We start from the raw sequence: 27536 nt of genomic DNA, 5'->3' as shown, positions 1-27536 counted from the left end.
TAATATTTTCACAATAATAATTTGTCAGCCAGAATGTAGTTTTTGATGTCGTGATTTTGACTTATCATCTCATAGTTCTCATTTATAAGTGAAATGTTGACTTATTAGCTCATAATTTAGATTTATAAGCCTGCAGAGATGTGTGAAACTGCCTCCAGCATCATCAGGATGAAGCTGTCTGAACGCTGTTCTGGCTGATTGCCGGCAGGTGCTGCTGATTGAACGTCAACTGCGTCTGATGCGCATCATGTGAGCAGCAGCGAAGCCCGTGAACACCAAGACACGCTTTAACATAGCTCTGATTTTAGCTTTTTAAAAATTTATTCCACAGTTTTAGTTTCATTAATTGTATAAATAATGTATTGTATGAATCATTATAAAGTAGAATCAGCTGTTTCTCTCAGTTTAATTTTTTCTATCAGCTGACACTTTTTTTTTTTTTAGTTAATTTACTACTAATTCACTGGATCTGTGCATATTTTTCTTTCTTTCCTTTTTTATTTTATTTTTAGAGACAGTAAAAGTGATCTTGTTCGCAGTTCTCTCCTCTCTCGCTGCTGCTGTATCATCATCAGTCCCTCATTAAGGAGTTAAACTGAAGCTGAGCTGTGCACCGACTCACCTCCATTTTCCGGGTGTGTTTCCCTTTAAATACCCGCTGAGCAGCGCCTCGGATCAGCAGAGGAGACGCTCGGCCTCCGCAGCAGCATGACAGCGATAAACATCAGCGTCTGAGGCGATGTTCAGGTACTCCTCTCTTTATTTCTTATTTCCTTTGTCTGTGTTGGTAAACCGGTGAAATTAAAACAGGGGAAGCGGCCCATCCGTGCTCGTCTGCTCGTCGTTTGTTCGGTTTCTTTGCACACCCAGTTTTGACAGCTGGGCTCAGCATCATGTCTGTTTTCGGTCGCCAATCTGGGTGACATTTAGTCCTTTTTTTGTTTTGTTTTAATCATAAACCGGTTGTTAAATTTGAGCTGGTTTTATTTAAAGATTTGCTCTTGCTGGTAGATTTTCCAGTGTCACCTCCCTCCAGGCGATGGATGTGATGCTTTCTATAGATCATCACATGATCTGTGCTCAACAGGGTCATTTTCTAAGTATGGAATCAAGATCAATACATCTAAATTACATTATATCACAGTATAGTCTCTTAACCTGTTCAAACCTGCCTTAAATTACACCTACGTCTATTTTAACCCACCTTTTTTAAATCAAATAATGTATTTCTTTATTTAGAAGTACTAATATTAATCATAGGAAGCATAGCAGGCCTGCTTTAAGGTGCTTTTTCCTGCTGTAATACCATTTGAGTTTCCCCTCCAGGCTGTGGGTGGTTGAACATAATATGAGGTTGAATTATTCAGGGGACCACAGAGTGATTCTTTCCCCCCCAGAATGATGTGTTATAGAGGAGCAGGTTAATAAGATTTCACTTTGCTGAATTCAGCTGGTGGCTGAAAATTCACTTCACCTCAAAGCAGTTTCATTTATATATCAGCACCAATTCACTGCGCGTTTGGTCTCAAGGTGCTTCACATAGCAAATTCTCTTTGCAAAAGTGGCAATTTATCGTTTTTATTTCTGCATTGTGAAACAAAATCCTATTCAGGGCAGAAAAATGTTAAATTATGTAATACCGTAATGGTGAAAAACTGTAAAAACACTGAAAACAACAACAAGTAGCTGTAAAATAATGATGTTTTAGCAGATTTTTATACAATAAAACAGTGCTGTTTTACGTTAACTTCTTAAAATACCTCTATTATTTGATGATTTAATTACAATTAACAAAAAAAGCTGTTAAAAAAAGTGACCATTTATACAAGTACAGATTTTGAGGTAGATATTATTTACAGTTTTGCTTCTTTTTTTCTTCTTCTTCTTTTTTTTAAATTTATGATTAACACCTAAATTAATACTCTTTTCTGGGATTTTGCAGCTTACCTGTAATTTAAGGAAACATGGAAACTCTGTACAGTAAATGGCTAAAAAATTACTGTGTGTTAAAAAAAAAACAAGCATTTTTTATTTTGTTTTATTTACAGTGTGCTCATTTTACTATCAATGAAACTATTTTGAGTTGTGCTGCTGGACTTGAGTATTCATGATGCATAGATGTATGTTTAATTTTATTATTTTTGGGGACACATTAAGTTTGGGGCTCTGGAGGACCTCCCCCAGGTATTTTGAGCATTCAACGTTTATTTCCTGCATTCTGGTGAATTTATATCTGCAGGTTTGTTTCTTTTCTGGATTAATTTATGGTGGAAGCATCTTTTTTTATGTAAAGAAAAGCTTAAAACCACCGAGCCCTGGGTGATAGTTCAGAATATAATGGAATATGCAGTGTCTGGGTGTAATTCCACAATAGATTCAGTTGTTGTTTAAACTCATAAGTCGTATTTTAGTATTAAAAAAAGACACAGTGCTGAAGAAAATGGATCCATCCTTGTGGAAAGTTTTGTTGCATTTATTGGTAGCATAGTAGTTCTCACATTTTTTCTCTCAATTCATACCTTCTGCTTGTTTCATGGTTTTATTTATTAATATTAAAAACATGCCAATCCAACAAATGATGCAGCATCTGAGGCTGTTTTTAAAGTTTAAAGTAATAGCTAAAGAATAGTTTGTCATGATGGTAATATAAATTCCACTTTAATGCCTGTTCATCTAAAAGTCAAGCCAGAGAGAGTAGGTGGTTAGTTCAGAACAAAGACTACAAATAGATAACAACAGCTGGCCTACAAACACCTCTAAAGCTCTCAAATTAACTCAGTTTTATTTTAAACTGCTAAATCTGGGTAAAATAACCCCTCGTAGCCTTGTGGGCAGAAGTAAAAGTGACAAATTTCCACTTTCCAGCCACCGTGTATTCCCCTGAAGTCAACACCTGTGTGTGTAGCCCAGTTCCTCCATCTGCTCGTCCTCACAGCCAGTCTGGTGTTTGGAGGTTTAACTTTACTCTAATTATGTGACAAATGAGGCTTCTGTTGTCCCTTTTTGAAACTCCAAAGTTTAACTTCAGCCTTTTTGCTGATCACAAAGCCGATGCTGCATTTCTATGCATGTGTAGGTTTATATAACATCAGTGGGCTCTTATTTAGGCCACTCTAAGATGTATTTAATCATACAAGAGGCCATTAATCAAATTGAAAATGTGGTTTTGTTTGTACAATCGCTTGTTTCAGAGTCTTTAAACTCCGGAAAGCACTTTCTGGAAGCGGGACTGATCTGAAGCTGTGCAGTGCAGCGTCCTCTTCAGGGTTTGTGGGGGTCTGCAGGGAGAGCTTTTGATGATTAATTCCCAGCTGTGGTTTAAATCATCGACTTCCAAGTCTGATTTTCACTTGATGTTGGATCTGCAGACGTTCGCTGCCTTGTTGTGGATTGAGAGAGATTTCTGGCTCAGAGATGTGCCCATGAGAAGAAACAAGGAGGTTTTTCTGTGCCGTGAAACGCTTGAGAAGGTTAATGATTGATTGCCCCGTCTAATAAACTTGACTCTTATCTGTGAAATTGTTTCTATCACTCTTGCTTTGTAGATTTGTTTGCCATGGAGATGGATATGATACCGAAATTCTCCTCGAAAGACGAGGAAATTGACTTCTGGAAGGCTCTTTCCCTCAAGTACAAGAACGGGTATGTAGCTGACACATGCTGCCCTTTTCTGATTTCACTAACATTAGCATTTTGGCCTTTTGTAGCATTTACAGTATAAAGGACAAAGCTGACGTTGTTCTGTATTTTTGCTGACTTGTAAATACCGTGTACATCAGTGTTGAGTTTCCAGTGACTCGGAATTCTTAATTTTCTGTGATAGGATTCGTTGAAACAACCGCGTCTTTGTCACAACAAGTCTTCTGAGTCAAAAATCTACATACAGCAGTGATATCTGGTTAAAGTGTCTCTTGATCATTTTCACCTGAACTAGACTCATTTAGCTTCTGGTTCGATCTTTGACTCCTTTTGACAGAAATTGTGCAGTCCAACTGCATTTGCTTTTCCTCTGATGCAGACTTGTTTCTTCGTCACAGTCCACAGGAGGTTTCATTGTGGACTGTGAGTATCAGTCTAAAACTTAATTCTAGCTTGACTTAACTGTTTCTTTACCACTTTTGATGTGTGTTTGGGGTCATTGACTTGTTGGGAAAAACCCAACCGTGTCTTGGTCTAGGTTTTTCAGAATGTGGAGGTAATCCTCCTTCTTAATTATTCCATTTAATTTCCAATAGTTGTAGTTCCAATGGCAGCAGAACAGCCCCAGAGCATGATGCTGCCACCACCGTGCTTGATGGTAGGTTTGGTGTTATTGGGGTTGAAGGCCTCACCTTCTCTCTTCCAAATATATTTCTGGTCATTGTGGCTCAGTTTTTATTTCGTCAAACCACAGAACTTTCCTCCAGAAGACTTTTTTTCCCCCTTTGTCCATGTGATCAGCAGCAAACTTTAAGGTTCTGCTTGTTGAGGAAGAACTTCCTTCTTCATGCAGCCTCTCAGCTCATGTTGATGTGAAACACTGTGGACACTGACACCTGTCAGCAGCTACTGATTCATTACAGATGATTCCTGGTTGACTTTTGACCATCCTGACCAATTATCTCACAGTAGCAGGTGATAGTTTTATGTTTTCTTCCTGATCATAGCAATAAAACAACTGTACCAGACACTATATACGTACAATTGCTTTTACAGTTGATTTAGGGATCTGTAGCTGCTTGAAATGTCTCCAAGTGATTTTCCTGACTTTAAATCAATGATTTGCTTTTTCAGATCTTTGCTGAGCTCCTCAGACTTTCTCACTGTATTCTTTGTTGCTGAGTCTGATGAGTGTATTTAACAGGCCGTAGTTAAATTAGCTCAGAGGAGTCACCAGCTATAGTCAACTGTAATCACTAACGAGAATTTAAGAGGCCATGAAACTAAGAAAATCTGATTCACACAACTTTCTACATCACCAAAACTAATAATTCAAGTTGCTGTAGGTATATTTTTGACCCAGAAGATTGTCATATTTCCAGAGGATCTATAATAATTTTATGAAATATCCAAAATACATATTTTGTTGACAAAGAGGCAGGATTTCAATGACTCCATCATAGAAAATTCAAAATTATAGGTGTCACTGGAAACTCAAGACTGCTGTGGTCTTTATAAGTGTATGTAAACTTTTGTTCACAACTGCATCAAAACAAGCAATGAATTTATGGTGCTAAAAGTTATTCCTATGTAGCCGAAGCTACCTTTTAGGTGACACATTTGTTGACCGAAAGGAAAGAAAATAGAGTAAAATGAGCCTTTAAGCTGTAGGAGTATTATGTGCCTTCATGTAACTACGTTAGTGGTGTAACCAAAGACACAGCTGCAGAAAACATGACTTAGATGGTGTCGTGTTGTTGTTCTCATACGCTACATGGTCCGTCCACATACTTTTGTGTCCTTTTGTGGTCTGAGGTTGTTTGTTCTCGTCTCTTTGCAATTCAATCAGAAGGCTTCAGTGTGCAGTACAATGATGTTTTAGACAATAGTGTATACCAACAGATTGTTTTGCCCTTCCCTGCTTCTACATAACAACAACCCTGTGTACAAAACAGCTTCATGAAGACACAGTTTGAGATCAACTTCAGCAACGCCAGAGTCGGAGTCAAGATTTTTGCATTAAGTCAAAATAATGAGACAAAGAGGCAAATATTCTTTTTTGTTATTATTATTTATTTCCTTGCTTGTTAAATACATTTTTAAAATTATGACAGAAAACACAAAAAGTCTGATTTGAAAATAAAATTCAAAATAAAAGAGTTTAAATGTCAGACTGAAACCAAAAGAGTGGGTGTAAAGTTTGGGTGTCCACATACTTGTGGTCGTATAACGTACTAATAGACGATTTATTTTGAAGTGACTGCAGCAATCATGGAGTTATTTACGTACAGTTTTGAGGTCTATTACTTTATACTTTTTACTTTGACTAGCGTTGCTTTGAAGATCTGGATTTTACAAACAAAATAAATGTCAGTTTTTAAAAGATGCCAGATAATCTTCTCAGCAGCATTATATGTACTCAGTGGCATCAATAAGTGGTGGCGACATACAGGCTCAGATGGAGAACATGTTTTTAAACTGTCTATGCAAATGTAAGCAAAGTATTTGGCTGATCTTTATGAGGTCAGAATAGATAATGAGGTGGAGGAAAAAGACTGCATAATAATATAACATCATAAAAACCATACACATCATAAAATGCAAAACACGATCCACCACATAACTCATCCATATGCATCAGACCCACACTACGTCAAACAAACAATGCCTTTATCACATGAAGCTGCAGTGCAACAATATCCAGCATCACGGCCTGAAAATATGACAAAACAGAAATAAATTGAGGAATAATATCAACTAATAAATCAAGATGTCAAGTTAAACTGCCTTGTTGTTGTTTCAATGCTTCGTTCTGTTGTAACAACAGAGAAACAAGAGTTTATGGGTCAAGCTCAGCAAAACAAGGTTTAATTAATAATATATGAGAACATTAAGTTTTTAACAAATCTTTCTCAAAGACTTCTCATTTTCAGAAATGTTACCAATGCAAGCTATTCTCAAAACATTTTTAGAAATTATACCTCATGTCATTTCAAAAAGTGGTGGAGACACGATCCCAGCATCCCCAGTGTAAATGACACCTGTGTACACATCTAAAACCAGCTTAAGAAAAACGCTTTAACATACTTTAGTGTTTCACCCTCCGTAACCTGAGCAAGTTCTGGGCGTTTGCTCCTGTCTCGTTTTTCCTTCACTGTGGGCTCATATTTCACTGCAACATAAAGTCCTGCACCTCTGTGGAGAAAGAGAGAGAGCTCCACTATTTTTTTTTTTGTGGAGTAGTGTGGTTTTCTTGTTCTATATCTTCTAAGAGTAGGGGGAAGTTTTGTTTTTCTCATGTTTTTTTTTTTTTCCGTTACTTTTTCCACCTTTTTTCCGGTTGGCCCCGGTTTTTGATTCTTAGAGGAAGAAAAAACACAGTTTTTTTTTCTTTTTTTATTTTTTCTTTTTTTTTTCCATACTGGTCTCCTATCTGCTCTTTGTAAACACAGCCTGCAGTTCAACCGAAACCTCCAGAATTTTTGTTATGTGACTGTTTTTTAGTTTGTCTGGTCAGCACGAATGGTTTAGTTTTTTAAGTAAGACATACAGTGATTTTTATCACGATTTGAGGTCACAGGCAACTAGTTCAAGGACTGTTGGAAAGCTGAAAATCAGACCATTTCCTCTGTATTCATAACGTTATGCAACCTTTGGTTCTGAAAAATGATGTAATTTGTGTAATTTATTATTGGAAAAAAAAAGCCTTTCAAACTCACCAGCAGGTTTTGAGCTTCAGAGAATTAAATGATCATGATAATCCAATGATCCAACTTCATGAAACCTTCAGTCTTTCAGTACATTTTACTGCTTTATGGTTCTGTACTTTTACTGTTTTTCCACTTTAATCTTCAGTGGAGCTTCAGTATAGACTGAAAATAACATAGATAAATAATGGAGAACATTCTGCTTTAGAAGATCAGTCACTTGAGATGATTCATGGAGTCTTTTTGATGAATCTAGCTGCTGTTTCTTTTACATGTTGGGTTTGTTTGCGCCTCATTTTGCTCAGTTGTGCGTCTCACAGTCTAAACATATTTGTGCGGTTGACGCTACACCTCAGAGGAATCTCATACTTTCCTAAAAATTTTCCACAGCACAGTTGTTTGATGACATTTCTTTAAAAAAAAAAAAAAGAAAGATATGTGAATGATCCACACCCTCTTCAAAACATGTGATACAGCTGTTCAGGGGGATTCTTCTCAGGTGAATGTGTGTTGTGTCCTCAACTGTTATCTAAATGTCAGTATCACACTCTTTTCCCCACTTCTTATTTAAGCACTCAGTTGAATATGTGCAGCTCCTTTTACTTAAATCTGAGCTTCTTCCACTTGCAGTTTGTGCATTTCTGAACTCAAGCAGCTCTTTTGTCAGCTACATTTGAATCACAGGATCTGATAGTAACTCCACTTTTCCTTTGTGTCCGTGGGAGCGACACTTTAGGAATGCTTCATCTGCTATCTTTGTCAGTCCGTTCTTGCTCTTTCAATTAAAAACCCAGCGTCGGCGGATCCAGTGACACTCTGAGCGCTGAAAGTTTCTCCTTCTTTCCGCAGCGACGGCTCATGTTTCACATCAAACATAAAAGCCTCCCATGTCTCTCTGTCCTCCCGTGTTTGAGAGGGTTTACGTAATGAGTCTGGTCATTAGTCGTGATCTGAAGGCTGCTAAAAGTAGCTGACATCTTATCCTGTAGTGTAATGCACCTCTTGATTAAGATCAGCTGATTGAAATCTTGACACCCGCTGCTAAAGGGAACAAACTCAGGCCAACACCCTGTTATGTAAGAGTCTCCAGACAATGAGCTTCCTTCAGGGTGGAGGCCACGTCTGTTGTGGGTGCTGCAAATGGGGTCGAGGTTCTTCCTTCTCCATTGACTATATTAAAGATGATCTTGTTGAACATCAAAGACACTTAAAAAAAAAGCTTGAGTTTTAAAGTTTATTCTTGAAATTTTAAAAAAAAGTGTTGGAAAAAAAAAGTCACCTCAAAATTTGTTTAGTAGTTTTCTGGAGTTTTCAGTCATATCACGTGATCTTCAACATGAAGATATTTATGTGTTTCTGAGCATTGTGGGGGTTTTTTTAGAACTTTTTTTTAATTGAGTTTCCCATCCCAGACAGCCGATAAAGTCTACATAAATAATATAAAAAACCAAAAAGATATTGTGAAGTACTGACGGCACTTGAGTAAGATTGTAGAACAATAATAAAGAAAAAATAAGTAAATGAGTGAAAGGAATAAAATAAACAAAAAATCCATGAATTAAAGAAAAAAAAAAAGTCAACACAAGACTACATATAAGATAAATGTACTGAGCATTGGTTTTAAAAGTGAGTTCAGTCCTAAGTCCTAAAGGTTTTAAAAAAGCTTAAGATTTTTCCTTAAGGTCCATTTAATAGCTCTTTGATCACATCACATAAACTTCATAAGAATGTAAGAAACCTGGGAAATAAAACGGGTTAAAAAGATTAATGCGATCAGTCTACGACAATCAAATGACTGTTTAAAATATCTGTTTTTTTAATGAGAAACCCAATGACAGTTATCCTAGCACAGGGGTGTCCAGTCCTGGTCCTCGAGAGCCCCTATTCAGCATGTTTTAGATGTTTCCCTCTTCTAACACACCTGATTCAAATGATCAGGATCGTTATCAGGCTTCTGCAGAGCTTGATGATGAGCTGATTATTTGAATCAGGTGTGTTGGAAGAGGGAAACATCTAAAACATGCTGGATAGGGGCTCTCGAGGACCAGGATTGGACACCCCTGTCCTAGACCCTGTGATTACCTCAGCTTCTCCTATGTGTGAGCACACGGTTCTGGTTTTCTGGTCACAGCGTTACTGTTTTGGTTCCCTCTCACTGCTGTCACAGTGTCATTAGTCAGAGAGGCAGATGTTTTCAAATGTACTTTACAAATCCAGCACTAAATGTCAGACAGACCCAGGAGCAACTAGTAAAAAGTCAGATAAACCTCCTTTCAGACATGCACTGTTTTTTCTGTTAATCTGGCGACATCTGAACACGTAACAAGTCTGAACAACGAGCACTGATAGATCCTAACGCACAAATGACCTACTTTCAGCTGCGCTAAGTGAGGCGGGACAGACTTTTTCCACATTTTAGCACCAATATTGATCCAAAAACATCACAGGGAGACACAGTTTCCTACTTTACTCTATAATTTTATATCTGTTGCAAACTGAAACCTTCAGAAAAATCTGACTTTACTGCATTGAAAACAGACTAATGGGTCAGATTAACCAATTAACTAAAAATGAACGTAATCCAGGTTGTGATATGATATTGACAGAAGTTTAATTTGTTGCTTCCATCTGGTTAGGAGTATTCCCTCTGACTTTATTAAACTCATGTGACAGCAGCATCTATATGAGCATCTCAAAAGAGAAAGATTTGTGCACATTAATGGAACAACAGAATAATTTTATTTATTTATTTTTAATTGCTTGTAATTAAAATGATCCCCAACATTTCATCACCTCAGACAGGGAAGCTGTCACACATAACTGCAGTTTACAAGCTGCAGTAAATCATTTGTTACGTGGCACATTTAGAGAAAAATAAATTGACCATAAAAACGCTTTACCCTGAAACTGAGCCTGGAGCAAAACAACTGATTGTTTCTTAGTGCGTCACTGACTGAATCCATAATACAGCTGAAAACTTTTAAACCTTTCGGAATCTAAAATGCACTTTCTATCATTGTTTTTGTAACTCTGTAATTGCTGTGACCTTTTTTTCTTGACACAAAATATCTGCAACTGTAAATCCGAGCTAAGCTTTGTGAGCCAAAAGTGCCGCTAACACTGGAACTGACTGGAAAACTCCTCATCCAACCTGTGAGAAATAAGCAGGAAAATCAAGACAATTACTGCTCTTCAGCTCCTCGGTCAGGCTTCCCTTTCACTGTTCAGGTTCACTGGCTGGACTACTTTGAATATCGGTTAACAACTGTGACGAGGAATCGAATGTGTAACGGCCGACCTGAAACCAGTTCACGTCCAGGCCTGGCTGAGCATCACCAGGCCGAGCTCACCGCAAATGGATTTTCTGGCTCGGTGCCACTTTCTGCACTTCAGCTCACATGATGCCATTTTTAGACAGCTGGCTTTGTGTGTGTGTGTGTGTGTGTGTGTGCGTCCGTCTGTGTGTGTCATATCAACAGACACTTACGTAATCAGCACTTCCTGGTAAAGCTGCCGTGGCCTTCTCTCATGTTTTGAACGTCAGCTTTCTTGGTAAATCTCTTTGTGGCGTGCAAATTTCAGTTCATCTGTGTTTGAAAAGGTTATGTTTGTTTGTCTCATCCGTCTTTTTGTTGTTGTTGTTGTTCTACTTCAGTATGGACACACTGGATGGAAAACTGTATGCATATATTCAAGTCTAAACATGGAAAACGGTTGACTTTTTTACTCCTGATTGAGGGTTTCTTATGAAGCAAAACTCTGAAAACAAATATTGGATAATAATTTGTGCAGCTGGACAAAGCAGGAGAGCTGATGGATGGATGGTTTTGAATTTTAAGAAACTTCTCCTCTCGGAAATAAATGCCAGGAACACTTACAGTCCACTGCAAATCTATGACAAACATTGCTGTAAATGTGCAGCAACATTGCCAAAGGTAGCTAGTGTCTGTCAGAAACCTCAACTTTTTGTAAGAATAGCTTCTCTAAGCTATAGTTCTGTCTCCCCTTCTACCTCAGCCCAACCGTATATAATAATAATAGTAATAACACAAAACAATCCACATTAAAAATATGAAAATAAAAAAAGCTTGCTCAGGAGGGATCCAGGGAATTCTTTGGTTCATGTATTATTATGTATTATTGAAACTTTATCTCTGAATTAGTCAGGTAAATCTCTACAATAAATAAGGTTAGGTTAAGTTCTGTCATTTATATCACCATAGAGTCTTCGCTTCATCATATTAGTGAAGCTATTCTACATAATTAACACTGTAGGATCTCAGCCTTGATATGCATCATTTTCAGGTTAAATTTTATATAAGTTTTGTGGAGTTTTAATCCCTAAAGATGTTAATGTCTTTGGTAAAATCATACCATAAATATCACAGTAGAGTTTTAAACCCAGTATCTAAACTTGTTAGGTTAACATGTGATGCCTTTTTTTGTTGTCAAACTAACTCACACATATTTTTTTTTACATTTTTAAAAACTTTAACTTGACTTCCCTGACTATATTGTAGAAGGTTTCTCATTTACGCTGCTTGATTATCAGTGCCTGAATCAACTCTGACTTCTTCTGAACGCTCAGTATTCCTGGATTTTGCACTAATCCTGCTCCATAAAAGCTGACACGTCAACATGACTGAAATTATGTTCGTTAGAAAGTGTGAAAAATAATGCAGATTAAGTGATTTTTTTTTTTTATTTTGAAAAAAACAAACCAAAAAAAACAGGTGGAACTGAAGGAGCACTAACAGTAATTCAGACGGATGAAACTCAGATCAAGCTAAATCTGACATTTCCCCAAACAGCCTCCATACAGGAGTTAAATCGTGTTATCCTCATGCCCCTCTCAGGCCAGATTACATACTGTGTCTTTAATTTTTGGGGTAACTTTGCAAATTTATCTTAGCTTTTATCATTTTAGCTGTTTCTTTATTTTGTGGTTCAGTAAAATGCTCACAATATCCTCAAGTGAATCTTTCCAAAGTGGAAATGTTGGTCTGAAAATCTTTAAATATTCATTCACTCAGTTAATAATTTGTAGAGTTGCAGCCCAATTCCTGCTGGTTCTAGATGAATGTGAAGAATCTTATTGAACAGTTAAATCATCTAAACAACCCACTGCACGGAGCAGACGACACACAGTGTGTTTGGGGGATTGCATGTGGGTCAGAGCTCCAGACGAACTACAGATATAAAAAGTGAAACAGTTGATGAATGCATCCACCTGCCGCATCTCCCAGCGTGCAAACCGACCTCCTTCTGTCCACACCGCTTGTTTAATGGCGTCTCGTCTGTCACAGCTGCCAGGAGGCTCAGGAGGAGCTGCTGGAGTTCCAGGAGGGGAGTCGGGAGCTGGAGGCCGAGCTGGAGGCTCAGCTGGGGCAGGCGGAGCATCGCATGAAGGACCTGCAGTCGGAGAACCACAGACTCAAGAATGAGGTGGAGACGCTCAAGGTAACGTCAGGAGTTTGTTATAACGACGAGAAAAGAACGTTAGGTTCAGTCGTCATCAGTATATAGTACATTTAAAACCACAGAGGTTGAGGTAAAGTGCTTTCTAATAGAGAAATAAGACTGACATTATACCCTACAGTATGATTTATTATATGAATCTACCTGAATAATTTAAATATGAGGGTAAAGACCTACAATATTATTTATTAGAATAAATTTAAATGCATAGACGTTGCAATAATATTTGTTATACAAGTTTAAATATTAAGCCTAAGACCTTAAAATGCTATATATAATATAAAATTATCTAAAAAAGTTTAAATATTAGGAATAAGACACCACAATATTATATTTACTATACAAATTTACCTGACTAAATTAAATTATTTTACGGTGAAGACTCCACAATATTTTTGTGATATAAATGTACCTGACAACTTTAAATAACGAGGTTTAGACCCCACAATATTTAATAGATTAATTTGTCTGACTAATTTAAATAATTAGGGTTAGACAGTGTAATATTATTTATTATATGAATTTACCTGAATAAGTTTAAATATTAAGGTTTGGACCCCACAGTGTTTTTGTCATATAAATGTCCCACACTAATTAAATTATTAAGCTTAGGACAACTTTACCGACTAATTTAAATTCTAAAGATAACACCCACAATATTATTCATTATGCAAAAATGATAATCGTACTGCTTCTTGTATGGTTTTAAGGATCTCCCAATTTGCATAATATCAGAGACAAAGTACAAATAAAGGTGATATCATATTTTACATATCCTCACTTAAATGATGCGTATGTCTGGTTTGATGTAATCTGCCAAGACATCAGTTGATTTATTTCGTACTTCAACTAAAATGCATTAACAACAGTTCACGCTTCGATGTGATGGCTGTTTGGTGGTTGACATTTAAAGTGATGTTACATTTTATTGCTGAACAATCAGTTGATTAATGAATCTTTTTTTTTTAAATGCCACTGTGGTGTCTGGAGCATTTTAATGGGCGATTTTTGCTGTTTTCTGGCATTTTATACACAAAATTGCAGCCCTACACGTCTTTTCAGACTCCTTTCTAAAATTGAGGTTACTGGCAAACTGGTTAACCTTTTGGCAATTTAACAAGGTCATATTTTTACATGCAAAGTAGTTTTATGGACACTGGTGGTGGATTCCTGGCTAGCAGCCAAAGAGGAGACCGAGACAGACGACCATTTATGCTCACATTCACACCTCTGGTCCATTTAGAACCACCAGTTAAACCACCGTGCATGTGTTTGCACTGTGGGAGGAAACCAGAGCAGGCACAGATGAACCTGCAGGAAACCTGAGAAGCAAGTTTGCCATAAATCTAATTTGCATTTGAAGTTTGTGGTGACATTGCCAGAAGGTGAACCAAACTGGCAATCTATGGCAATATTACCAGAAATGTTGTCTATGTCAAGTATGAAGGGACGAATGGCAAATTTATCACCAGGAGATTACTAGAAATGTAGCACTGCTGGTAAACTGTGGTGGACAACTTCTCATTTTTTGCCAGAAGTTGCTGGAAATGTACCTTTATTTTCCCACAATGGCAAACATGTGACAACTTTTTTGGCAAACTATTATCTTTACTGCAAATCCCCCTAAAATATTTTGCTTTTTTAAGTGACACTGTCCTGAATTTAACAAGAAAACCCTAAAATAACAGAAAAAGTGACCATATTTTTGTATCTTGTTATACAAAATTAGCCATAAGTTCACTGCAAGTTTTGATATTATCTTGTTATCTGATTTATCTTGAAAATTTAACAGGATCTTGAGGATTACAACGAATCCTCTCCGTTAATTCCTCCAACTTTGATGATAAATATTTGTAAATTCATGTCACATTCAAGGACCTTGACCGTGACTTTCCTCATGAATGTGCATTTCTGATGAGGCCAGCATTATGTATACGTTTCTGGCATTAACTAAACATTAAGGCTGCAGTAAGTGAGTACAGTATGTCTTCGTGTGTACCCTTGAGATAAATATTTGATGCCTTTTTTGTAGCCGTCATATAACATGACTGTCCTTGAGTGCAGCCTCCTGGGAGTAAAGTCACGCTGTAGCAGCTGCTGGTGATGCACTCGGCATTTATTTATTTTTCTAGTCAGCCTGCAGCCTTGGATTTTATATGTATACACAACAGGAGTAGCTGTTAGGACCTCGGCTATGCTCCAAAAAAACAAAAGTTAGAGGTTGACTCCAGGAAGAACAACATTAGCGTCTCATTTCTTGTCCTTTCTGGAGGCCAAACACTGTTATTGTGCCCTCGATGAGGAGTAAAGTCCAGGAGATGGTGTAGTTTGTGAATCCAAGTGTAATATAAATGGAAATCTCCCTTCAGTAAGATGCCTCCGTTCCAATCTGACCACCTGCTCCGTCCTAATCCGTCTGTAAACTCATGCAGCTGATCTGCACCACTCTCATGAATAATGCAGCAGATTGTGTCTCGTTCCTCATTCTCGCTCCATAATTACAAAAAGCTAAGTGGCACATTTTGCCGAGCGCCTGTTTCCAGCCGGGTGAGTCAAACCTCCAGCAGGGAGGAGAGGTTGGTGCCAAAGTGTCTGACAGGTTAAGCAGTAAAAACTCCCCGTACAGTGTTTTGTGGAGAAATTACAGGAGTTCTTTGGAGCAACCATGTGCTGCTGAGGAATCTTCATAACAAAACCATGCTGACTAACTTTGGACTCATGATAGATTCTTATTCTGCTGACAATTGCAGAACATTTCAGAAAGCACTGCATCTAGATTTTAAAAAAACGACAACATTTTAACTGTGATCACATTTCAAAAGAGGCGACATTCAAGGAAACCATGTAAAGTAGTACATTAAATAAAAAGGTACATTTTATTTTAATACAACATTATTTAACATATAGCAATGTTCCAAGTGTCTTATAATGAAATCAGAGCATTTTAGTGGCATGTCCATGTAATGGAAAAAACTTTTACTTCTTCCAAAGATGATTTTGTTTTCTTTCTCAAGTCTTAGTTGTTTTTTGAAAGGATCATGAAATGGAATAATAAAGTGAAAGGGGGAGACAAAAATATACCACCAACATAAATGAGATTTCTATATCCAATTAGCATTTTATTTTGTTCATTTCATTAAACTTACACTTTTTCAACTTCAAAATATCTCCAGGTTTTGTTTTTGGTTGACTTCTAATTTAAAGATGACAACATGTTGGAAGACACTGAAACATTTTTATAAAACATGGCAACATTTTATAACACATGGCAACATTTTACAAAACATGGCAGCATTTTATAAAACATGGCAGCATTTTATAACACATGGCAACATTTTACAAAACATGGCAACATTTTACAAAACATGGCAACATTCAGGAAAACATGGCAACAGTTTAGAAAACACAAACATTACAGTAAACACAGTAACCTTTTATTTTTTTAAACTGCAACATTGTAGAAAATGGCAACATTTTAGAGAACAGCAACATTTTTTGAAAACACAGCGACATTTTAGGGAATCCGGCAACATTTTGGAAAACATGACGAAAATTTGGAAAACACTGCAACAGTTTAGAAAATATGACATAATTTTAGAAAGTAACAGCAACATTTTCGAAAGTACGTTTAAGAAAACACGGCAACATTTTAGAAAACAGAAACGTTACAGGAAATACTAACTTTAGAAAAAAACAACACAGAAGCAATTTGGAAAACTTGGCAACCATTGTGAAAGCGATGACTTAGCAGTAAAGAGGGCAACATTTTAGAAAACAAAAATTTAGAAATCGCAATAAAATCTTTAACTTTTTTGTTAAATTCCATAAAACACAAGCACATTTCAAAAGGTACGGTCGCATTTCAAACACATTTTACATTCAAAGAGTCAAATATGAGTTTATGTTTGTTAAAACTTTGACAAGCGGACGCACCACAAACTCTTTACGTTGAAATAAGAGCACAGCAACATTTTAGAAAACACTGACTTCTTAGAAAAAAGGGACAAATGGTGTCCTTTATGAAAACACAGCAGCAATTTTGAAAACAGTATTTTACAAAACTAATCAACACATCAGAATACTGACACTATATTTTATAAAACAAATGATAGTAACAATACATCAAACACATCATTGTAGAAATAATGTTTTAAAATGCGGCTGTGTTTTCTGATTTCTTAATAATTCATCCAGTGCAGTCATGTTTTGCTGCACAGAGCTCAAACGTATCTGAGCTGGTATAATTTTCCCTTTAGTTGTTCCTGGAATGTGCTGAATGAGCCTCTGAGATCAAACGCTGCTCCGTGTGGCCTCCGTGTGTCTGCAGCTGATTCAGGCAGCAGATATAGGTCAGACGTACAGACAGGCCCGGTGGTGTTTATCGAGCTGATTGTCTCGGAGCTGCAGGATATATAGGTCACACTTCACATCCGCCGCCTTAATGGGGGAAGATAAATGAGGGAGGCCCTGAAAAATGGATGGAGATGTGAAGCTGCTAAATCACTTCCCTGCATGAAGCCGTTGCTCCGGCAGGTTTATGGGTTAAATGCACGACATCCAACATGCTGTCTGTCTTCATCCCGTCCTGTCCGTCCTCCTCAGGAGAAGCTGGAGCAGCAGTACTCTCAGAGCTACAAGCAGATCTCCATGCTGGAGGACGACCTCGGCCAGACCAGGAGCATCAAGGAGCAGCTGCACAAATACGTCCGGGAGCTCGAACAGTCCAACGACGACTTGGAAAGAGCGAAAAGGTCCGTCTGGATTCACTAAAACACAATAAAAAAACAATCACCTTCTGCACTTTTTCCTCCACTTTCCTTCTCCACTAAATTCAATATTTGGTTTAGAGCTTATTAAGGGCAATTTTACTTATATTCTGTCATTTTGCAAAACAAAATAAAAAAGCTTTTCCATGTCACATTTCAAAAAATTTAGGTTACTGGCTACTCTTTGGCAATGAAACAAGGTCATATATAACCGATTAACATAACGGACGCTAGACGTGTTGTTTTGTACTTTCAGGGTGTTTATATTTATAAAATGTAATGTATACATTTGTCAGTTTACATTAATATGACACATTTCTTTCTCAGGTGTACCAACCTTGTCATATATTAGCAAGCTAACGTTAGCTTTACCTCTTCAGTTAGCTTTGTAGCAGTGACAGCGAGCAGTTGCTGGGCATAAATTATGGTTGATCTCGATGTAAAAACTTTATTTATTTATTGATGTGTAAATCAAAGAATGCTGACTTTTGTTATAGTTAGGTCCAATTATAATACCACTCTCATACTTGTATAGCAAATACGCTTTAACGACTCGTTTAGCTTAGCTTAGCTTAGCTTAGCCTAGCATGAAGAGTGACAACCAGGACAAAACGGCTCGTTTATCTTCCTATCAGCATCTCTAAAGCTCACTGGTTAACATATTATGTCTAATTGAATTACTTAAAGCAAAATCCAAAACAATTCACCCTTTTACGTTATTAACATTCGAAAGTAACGTTTCCTGTATTATATTTTTGTACTGAAACAATCACTTCATTAAGTAATCAGCATTTTGTACCATTGGGTGCTGCTATGGTGTCTTGGGAAATTGTAAGTGGGCATTTTTTTGTTAGTTTCTGGCATTTTATACACAAAGAAATCGTATCCCAACTGGCCTTTTAAGGTCTCTTACAAAAATTGATGTTACTGGCAAACTGATTGTTTGGCAATGCAACAAGGTCGTATTTTTACATGCAAATTAAATGCATAAGTGGACTTCTGGCTGACAGACAGCTGCTCATGCTCACATTCACACCTCTGGTCCATTTACAACCAACATTTAAACCACAGACATAAACCTAATGTAAGTTTTCTACAAAGTTAGCCAGAAGTTTGCCAAAAATCTCATTTGCATATGACAAGTTGCTTTAAAGGTTAACTCCTACCGCCTGAATAATACCATTATTATCAGGAACGTTGTCAAACATAAACTTACTTGTTTGCCACTAATGACCAATTTATAACCAGAAAGTTGCTAGAAATTTAGCCCTACCTCAAATTGTGGTGGAAAACTTCTCATTATTGCCAGTATGTTGGTTTGTTGCACCAATCTGACCAAAGTTAGTGCATGTTTTAACCATGCAAAGGCGCTTTCCCCCCCCATCAAAGCAAATCTCTATTTAATCCATATGAAAATGTGCCTCATAAGCAGTTTTAAGACCTGGGTATAATTAGCAAAAGGCTCAGACACAATTGATTGCTGCCTTAAATTGGACTAGAATCAATGCTGCAGTTGTACGAGCCTCAGATATCGATCACTTACTGGTACTTGAAGGATAAATGGTAAATAAATGGGATGTTTGCATGGAGAACTAATCAAATGTGGTTCCCCTTAGAGCCACCATCGTGTCTCTGGAGAACTTTGAGCAGCGTCTGAACCAGGCCATCGAGAGGAACGCCTTCCTGGAGAGCGAGCTGGACGAGAAGGAATCGCTGCTGGTGTCTGTGCAGAGATTAAAGGACGAAGCCAGAGGTGATTACTGAGCAGACCTCGCCGATCGATGGCAGCTCATTAACATACAGCTGCTGCAGTTCTCCTCTTTCATTTAGAATATCTGCTTTCCCACGGACTTGCCTGAATTTCTCAGCCGATTTCTCTGTTGTGTTTTCAGACTTGCGGCAGGAGCTGGCCGTGAGGGAGCGGCAGGCGGACGTAACCAGGATGTCGGCGCCCAGTTCGCCCACACAGGACAACGTGAAGATGGACAGTGCTGTTCAGGCCTCCCTCTCCCTCCCTGCAACCCCGCTGAGCAAAGGTCTGGATAACGCCTTCGCCAACACAACAGGTAGCTGCAGCTCGTCTTCCCCTGAGTGCAAATACAGACGAGTACATCTGAGCTGATTTTAATTAAAATGTTCTGGTTTCTGCTGTTTGTATAGACATATCTACTGGCTGGTGCTCGTAGAGGGGGGAAAGGTCGTCATAAATAGGAGAAAAAAACATGCACTCATTCATTTTTAGTGGTGCAAGAAGTATTCAGATCCTTTACTTAAGTAAAAGCACCAGTTCAGCAAAGTACAGATCATCTGATACAAGTAAAAGTCCTGCAAGAAAGCTGCGCGTATGTAAAAATGCAAAAGTATTCGCAGCAAAATGTAGGCAGAGTATTGTAGTTAAAGTGCTGGTGTGGTTCCTCTGACTCATATTATTATATATGACATGATTAGATTCTAATCACTGAAGCATCGGTGAGTCGGCAGCAGGTTCCTGTAGCAGCTGCTACTACTATATATCCAGTTTGATAAACAGGGACAGACAATAAATCTGATGGTTAACGGGAGAGGAAAGAAGAAAAAACAGCAAATCTGATTTCAAATTTCCTCTAATCTGTTATTATTGCTGGAATAATGGATCATTCCATGGAAATGAGACGGTTTGGTGGAGCTGTTAACAACTGCTTTTTGGAAAAAGACAACATTACTGGTTTAATAGTTTTCATTGTGTTGTGTTTAAAAGTGTATTATATATCCATATATTGTTGTGCTAATTCTTCATCTTCTAAAAAAGATGTCAGATAAACATGCCAGAGTATACTTTCCTCTGAAATGCGGTGGTGTGGGAATATGAAGTAGTATAAAATGGAAATACTAAGTACAAGTTCATTAAAATACTACTGAAGTACAGGTACTTATATACTTTCTGCCATTTTTTCAACTGCTAAAAATCCCATTTTAGAATTGAAAGGTTGGTAATGAAAAGCCCTTAATACATTTAGGCTCAGCTCTAAAAATAAATACAACAGAATAAAAACATGGTGGATTATAAATAGATTATAAAACAAGTATCTAAAATGTCAAAGTGACGTTTATTTTCATTCAAGACCTTTTTTTTTTTTTTTTTAGATCAGTTTGCACAAAAGCCGACATAAATATGCGTTTGAAATCAAGCCTGCAACACAATAACAGGCTTGAATATGCTCTAAAGCATCTGTATAGACATGCTGCATCTAAAATCGCTCCTTATTTACTGTCATTTTATTTGAGTGTCATGAGTTTACCACCATAAAATCTCTTACACTGGAAAGAAAAACATGTCTACTCTGTGTTACCATCCCATGTTGTGTTTTTATGATGCAAAAAATGATATAGTGATGCAGAAATGTCTGAAATATACATTTGCTGAATGAAATATTGAAGGTTTATTAAATCTGGGGCAGTAAATAAGTAAATGAAGCAACCTCTCAACTGTGAACCTTTTTCTTTCCTGTCTTCTTCTCAGTGCTGTCGAATGGTTTCGGCAGCAACTCTCCTCTGACTCCCTCGGCCAGAATATCAGCCCTGAACATCGTCAGCGATTTGCTCCGGAAAGTCGGGGTGAGTCGGTCCTTCCTTCTCTTCATCTTCCTGGTGTCGGACCTCCGATTCTCCTCCAGCTTCATGTGTGAAGTGTTTTGTCGTCTTGTTTCTCTTCTCCTCAGGCTCTGGAGTCGAAGCTCGCCGCCTGCAGGAACTTTGCAAAGGACCAGAAAGCGAGGAAGGCATTCGCTCTGGACAACAGCAACGCGCTGAACGCAAACACGGCCAACTACAACTCGCAAGCACTGCACACGTCGTACTTTGACAAAGCGTGAGTCACCTACTGCAGTGTCACAGCTTAAATCTGAATATGCACAGTTGTTGTGAATGAATACAGAGATACTGAGGAGCATCTGAGACTTTGTGTGCGTTTTTTTCTCCCAGCAGAACTGAGATGGTCACGTTCCCGACGTTAATTCTGGGTAATTGCAGCTCTGTGGCCTGTTAGCTGAGTGTGTTGGGCTCCTGCATGCTGGTTCTTAACAAGCCTCTTTTCCCATTGCGTAGAAATAACAAACTGTTCCAGGCTGCTGCTGCTGCTGCTGCTGCTGCTGGTGGTGGAATTATCTCTCAACTTTAAGCTGACCTAGTTCTCCCTGTCTGTGTACTAGTTTCAGGTGTTTGTGTTGTTCTAGTTGTAGATTTAGGCATTAATATAATTACCAAAGTCGGGTGTTGCTGTGCTTTTGGTGTCTTGGGAATGAAGGCGAGGAATTTATTGTCAGAAGCTTCAAGGATCTTGAGGAAAATTGTTGGTTAAAGTCTTGATTTATTTTGTTTGGAGAGGTGGGCTGCTTTTTAAACATTCTCTGTGCAAATTTATGTGGTTATTTTTCCAACCTCATCCCCGTTATAATTACAGCCGCTGAGTTATCGGCCAACTTTGAGCCCCTCCTGTAATTTAAATCCCCTTAGGAGCTGTGAATCTGTATTTTAAGTGGATTTTGTTTTTCCGTGGGACGAGCTGCGCAGCTTGGGGAAAGTGCTGGGACAGTTTTAAGCCAATATGATGATAGAAACAATTAAACAGAAGAGAAAGACTCTAATGTGCGGCTGTAGCGTCGGCTGCATTTAGATGCTGGTCTTGTCGGTTAGAGGCCACATCCTGCAATTTAATGATGGTAAAAATGACATCCAGAACAATGAGTGAAATGTCAACAGAGCACACACAATGTTTTATAGTGAAGGATGAGGCTGCTATTGTTCTATATTTTTTGTTTTTGAGGTCAAATTCCATAAAAAGATCACTATAAATCCCTCATTCTTCGCTGGTCTGTCAAAAGCACTCAAGATAACTGGTTGCTTTGGAGACATAAATCTTTCAGAACAGCTCACAAATGTAGGTTTTTAAAAGGTTTTTTTTTTTTTCTTAAAAAAATATCTAGACCATCTGCGTTTTGTTGTTTTTAGCAAAAAACTACAGAACAGGTAATAGGGGCATAATCGAGGGCCTGTTTTCATCCCCACAGTAATACAGATTTGGTGCTTTAGGTGGCTTTCAGATCATTTTATTAGATCGGACTTAGTAATAGAGTAATATTTAGTAACTAGTAACTATTTCTCAGTCATGGTAACGAAAATGCACTCACACAGGAAATATTTTAAATTGTGTGGTGATTTTGGGAAGAGGGCTGCAAGGTGGAGCGGTGGTTAGCACTGTTGCCTCGCAGCAAGAAGATTGCCGGTTCATGTCCAGGACACCCGGGATCTTTCTGTGTGCATGTTCTCCCCAAGAAGCGTGGGTTCTCACCGGGTTCTCCGGCTTCCTCCCACAAGGTCCAAAAACAAGTTGAGGTTAATTGGTGATTGTAAATTGTCCGTAGGTGTGAATGTGAGTGTGCTTGGTTGTCTGTCTCTAAGTGTAGCCCTGTGATAGACTGGTGACCTGTCCAGGGTGTCTCCTGCCTTCACCCTGAGTCAGCTGGGATAGACTCCAGCCCCCTGCGACCCTCATGAGGATTAAACGGTGTATAGATAATGGATGGATGGATAGATTTTGGGATGGCTTTTTTTAAGATGCACCAATAACAAATGTAATCTAGGTTTTCACAAAATGTAAACAGAAGCTGAAGTTTGTTGTTTCCAGGTATTTGTAAATCATTCCTCTAGGTTTAAAAACTACCTGCAGCAGGATCTATACAGGTGTCTCCACAGGAAATCATTCTAAATGATGGATGAGAATTTGTTGGCAGGTCATACTGTGAATTTTCCTTCACCTCAGACAGGTGAACTGTCACACAGAGTCACATTTTGTCAGCTGCAGGTAAATAGTTAGTTAAATCAGCTGCCGGCATGTTTTTGTTTCTCTATTGGTAAAGTTGTAGTTCGATTGTCCTCATGCATGGACATAATTATCAGTATTTAGGACGTCGGAAATAAATTAAGCTGTTGTTATTTGGACAGTTCTATTAGTGCTGCTATTAGTTTGGATTTAGTCATTTTAATTATAAGTGATTTAATGTGTATTACACTTACCTTTATTTACTGTCCAATCTACCATGAGGAACATAAAATCACTTTTCATTGTCATATGTGATTTCAACACACCGATGAAGCCAGAAACGATACCATGTCTGGAAATGGCTTTGCTAAGTATTCACAGCAGCAGGATAGTGTACATGAGATGTAAACACAATAAGCTAGTGTGTGTGTGTTTTTTAATGTCACAAAAAAACAGATATTTAAGGTTTTGCATACACACATAACACTTCTTAGTAGGATCAAGCCGTTGGATTTGGTCTTCAATAGTGAAAATTAATAACAGCGATGCAAGTCAAATCGTTTGCTGTTACTCTGATTTATGCTCATGCTGACAACAGTTCCTTGTTGTATAAAGCTTGTGGTGAGAGCAGGGAGGCAGTTTCTGCTGTGTTACAGGAAACTGAAGAGTCTGCAGATACAACAAGGACATTCATTGTCCGTCTGGTGTCAGTGCAGGGAGCTGCTGCATACAGTCCTGTTCACCTTCAGTCTCATCTGAGCTGTCATACTGAAAATCAAAAAGTGGTGCAGCCAGCATTGAATGGTGGTGTTTACCCATTTTTAGATTTTATTTTATAAAGGCCCAAGTCTGTATTGATGCATTTTGGTTTAGTTTGTTGAATCATAAAAAGGTCAAACGAGGTAGTTTGTGTTGACACCAGTGTAGAAACTTCCTTATAATACCCAGCACTCCTTTGAAACTTTACTTTCACTTGCTCATCTTAAAGCTCGTCTCTTATTGTGCTCCGGACTTTGCTTTTCAGAGTCAACACTCAGACCTCAAACCACACAAGAGAAAGCGATCATAGCCCAACAATGACCCGCAGTAGAAACCAGTTAAACCAGCCCATCAGGCCGATTCTCCACCTGCCCTCCCAGTTTCTGCTGTCATTTTTAGCAACACGGGCCTGAGTTTGTTTAAATCTCTTCACGTCTGTGGTGCAGCTGCAGCGTCCTCTGTGTTGACAGATGCAGGCAGGTTGAAAACGAGGACACGGCGCTCAGGTCGACGCCGAGTCTGAAGAACTGACAGTGAAAATAAAAAGCTTCAGTCAGTCAGAGTTCCATCAGCAGTGGACTGTAACCAAGTGTATTTACTCAAGTACTGTACCTTTAATATAAATTTAAGGTTCTTCACTTGAATTTTTTTTTAATGCCACTTTAGGCCTCTAGTATGCTGCATTTCAGAGGGAAATACTGGGATTTTTATTTTTCTTCATTTATCTGAGAGCTTTAAAATTAAAGTTTTCACATTGAAATTTTTAATTTACTGTGTTTTCATCATTGCTAACTTTCTTAACCTTTCAGTAATGGGCTTCTATACTTACCACACTATAATAAATTATTTTTTTAACTCAAACATTTTAACTCTATTTTTTTTTCTTAAACAACTTAGTGTTATTTTACAGGTTTTTCTTGTTTTGTTTAATTCCAGATAAAAGGTCATACTTTAAGAAAAACATGCCCAGAACTGTAAATAATGTCCGTAGTGTTTATACAGATATGAATTCATTACTTTACTATATTTGTAAACTGTGAAATTACACATTTTTACTTCATTTAAATTACCCAAAGATCTCATTATTTTAAAGGTACATGCTGTTTTTTGAAAAGGAAATGATTTTTCTGTTTTTTAAAGTCTCCTTGTTATTGTCTTGCAGCAGGACCGTGAACAGACTGGAACCTTCTAACCTCACGGCCATCACCGCCCCCCCGGCTGCCTCCTCCCCGGGCTTAGTGCCCCTCGCTGTGTGACGCTAACTGCCCCTGGTAACCCCTCCCAACACACCTGCCCCGCCTCGGGGCAAAACAGGGAACACGGATACTGTAAAACTCTGTACTGTTGCTCCGGTTTTCTCCTAGTCTTCCCACACTTTCTCTCTCTTGTGCTTCGTTCCTGCTGTAATTCTGTCTGTATATTTAATGTGTTACTGTGTCTGCTGTTTGCTCACTGATGTGTACAAAGACTGAAGGCCTCTCTGCTTCCGATCTCCCCTGATTAGTGAAGTGCTTTCTGAGTGCACCATATCACCTAAAAAGCTAAATATTATGCAATTAGCGCTGGAGAATCTGGTGAAGCAGTCAAAATTAGTACTTTTTTTTAAAAACACAAACAGCTTTTCCCACCACTTTAATTAGCAGTAAGTTCAGTTTAACCACTCAGACTCCCTGCTGAACGGAGAAGCAGCAGGTTTAATGGGTTGTACAGATGTCCTGAATAATTTCGTGCCACACGTCTCCATCAATTATTGATGTCTTAAATCATCCGACATACAAACCTTGATTCTTTCTGAGCGTTATCTCTGGGTAATGATTTTGGCTTCTAACTGTTATCTCGTGACCCTCGTGTTCACCACATTTGACTTGTATATGGTTTCACTGCTGTTCTAATTAAGAGGAGTCTTTGTGTCATTGCGTTGAGTCAAACACACCATCTAACTTCTGAACTATGTGACATGACGTGTACAGTATTGGTCATATTGATCGTTATTAATAAGCAGTGATGCTGTCGTAGTGTTCAGACCAGTTAACCAGCATTCTTCTGTTCTCTAGTCCAAGTGTTTTATCCGACGTTCTTGTTACTTTATTATCACACAGCCCGTTTTCACTTCTGCAAAGTGAAGCACTTTGATCTTGCGTTGAGTCTTTTTTTCTGTTTTTCTTTTTCATTCAAGTGCAATATTGCCTGTTTGTTATTGTTTGTGGGTTTAATTTATTTCACTTTTCTTTTATAGCATGTTTCAATAAAAGATGTAATTATACTCCACCTATCACATTTGCAGTATTTCAGTCTGTTCTTATTGTGGAGGAAGCTCTAGCGGTGACTAACTATTATCTGCAGCTAGAAATACAACAATTAGCTGAAAACTTATTTTCAGTCTCTGGCTCCAGCTTTAAATATTTGAGTTATTTTTCAGTTTACCAACACTGTCATCTGAATATCTTTGAGCTTTGGACTCTTATTCAATCAAAACAGAACATTTGAAGATGTAATTTGACTAATTTTACTACTACAGCAGGTCTCCAAGATGAAGAGCCTCTGGATCGTTGGAACAAGGCAGGTAAGGTAAGTCGGCAAGTTGGATCTGTAACTTTGGGACAAGGATTGGCTCAATTGTCACTGTTTTTTCCTGTTTATCTGCCAACCAAACTGCCTGTATGAGATGTGAGTGACGTGATGATATTGCAGCTCATAAAGATTACAGTCAAATATGTGAGGGGACAGTAAAAAATGTCTAAATACTACATTAACTAATTTAACTTTTAGAAAATGTTTTGTACATTATTTTGTCAAACTGATTAATTACTAGAATAATCAGCAGTTTAATCAAAGAGCTGTTTTCAATCTTGATTGATGTATTTTTTTGACTTATTAATCAATTTAGTCTTCAAAAGATTAAAACAAAATGCCCAAGTTTTGAAAACTTAAGATGACATTGTCAAACTGCTTTTTTGTGTCTAAAAACCAAATATATTCAATGGACATTTACATAAAATGGCCAAATGGCTCATGGTGTTCATATTTATGAAGCTTGTAGCAGAAAATGATTTGTTTGTTTTTGTCAATTTACAGCAGTCTTATTGCTGCTCTATTACTAATAGAAATTACACTAATATTAACCCTGTTGCAGGTTATGTTTCTGTTATATTGCGTTTTTTATCTTTATCTGTCAGAGGTTTTATGTGTTTTATTGTATTTACTAAAACTTAAATCTGCCTTAAATTACAGCTGACAGTTTTGCCAACAGTGCTGGTTTGCAGTGATGGTAAGTGTATTTCCTTAAGAGCTGTATTTAAGTACAAGTCTGAGGTACTTTTACTTCACTTCATTTTATGCTATTTTATACTTGTGTAACTCCACTACATTTATCTGACAGCTTTTAGTTAC

The 27536-nt window shown here is 37.9% G+C and overlaps 1 protein-coding gene across 1 annotated transcript; it reads left to right on the top strand.

The window, feature by feature from the left end:
- Positions 1 to 682: 682 nt before the first annotated feature.
- ndel1a (nudE neurodevelopment protein 1-like 1a) lies at positions 683 to 26421 on the top strand. Its single transcript, XM_008277748.1, has 9 exons — positions 683 to 747; positions 3546 to 3642; positions 12653 to 12806; positions 17427 to 17575; positions 19207 to 19343; positions 19483 to 19656; positions 21090 to 21184; positions 21289 to 21437; positions 25309 to 26421. The coding sequence occupies exons 2-9, from the start codon at positions 3557 to 3559 to the stop codon at positions 25400 to 25402; spliced, it is 1038 nt and encodes a 345-aa protein (XP_008275970.1). The 5' UTR covers positions 683 to 747; positions 3546 to 3556; the 3' UTR covers positions 25403 to 26421.
- The last annotated feature ends 1115 nt before the right edge of the window (positions 26422 to 27536 follow it).

Source organism: Stegastes partitus, unplaced genomic scaffold (assembly GCF_000690725.1).
Source record: "Stegastes partitus isolate 25-593 unplaced genomic scaffold, Stegastes_partitus-1.0.2 Scaffold107, whole genome shotgun sequence".
NCBI classification, from domain to species: Eukaryota; Metazoa; Chordata; class Actinopteri; family Pomacentridae; genus Stegastes; species Stegastes partitus.
Note: the sequence above shows the minus strand (reverse complement) of the source record. Positions and strands in the feature narration are given on the sequence as shown.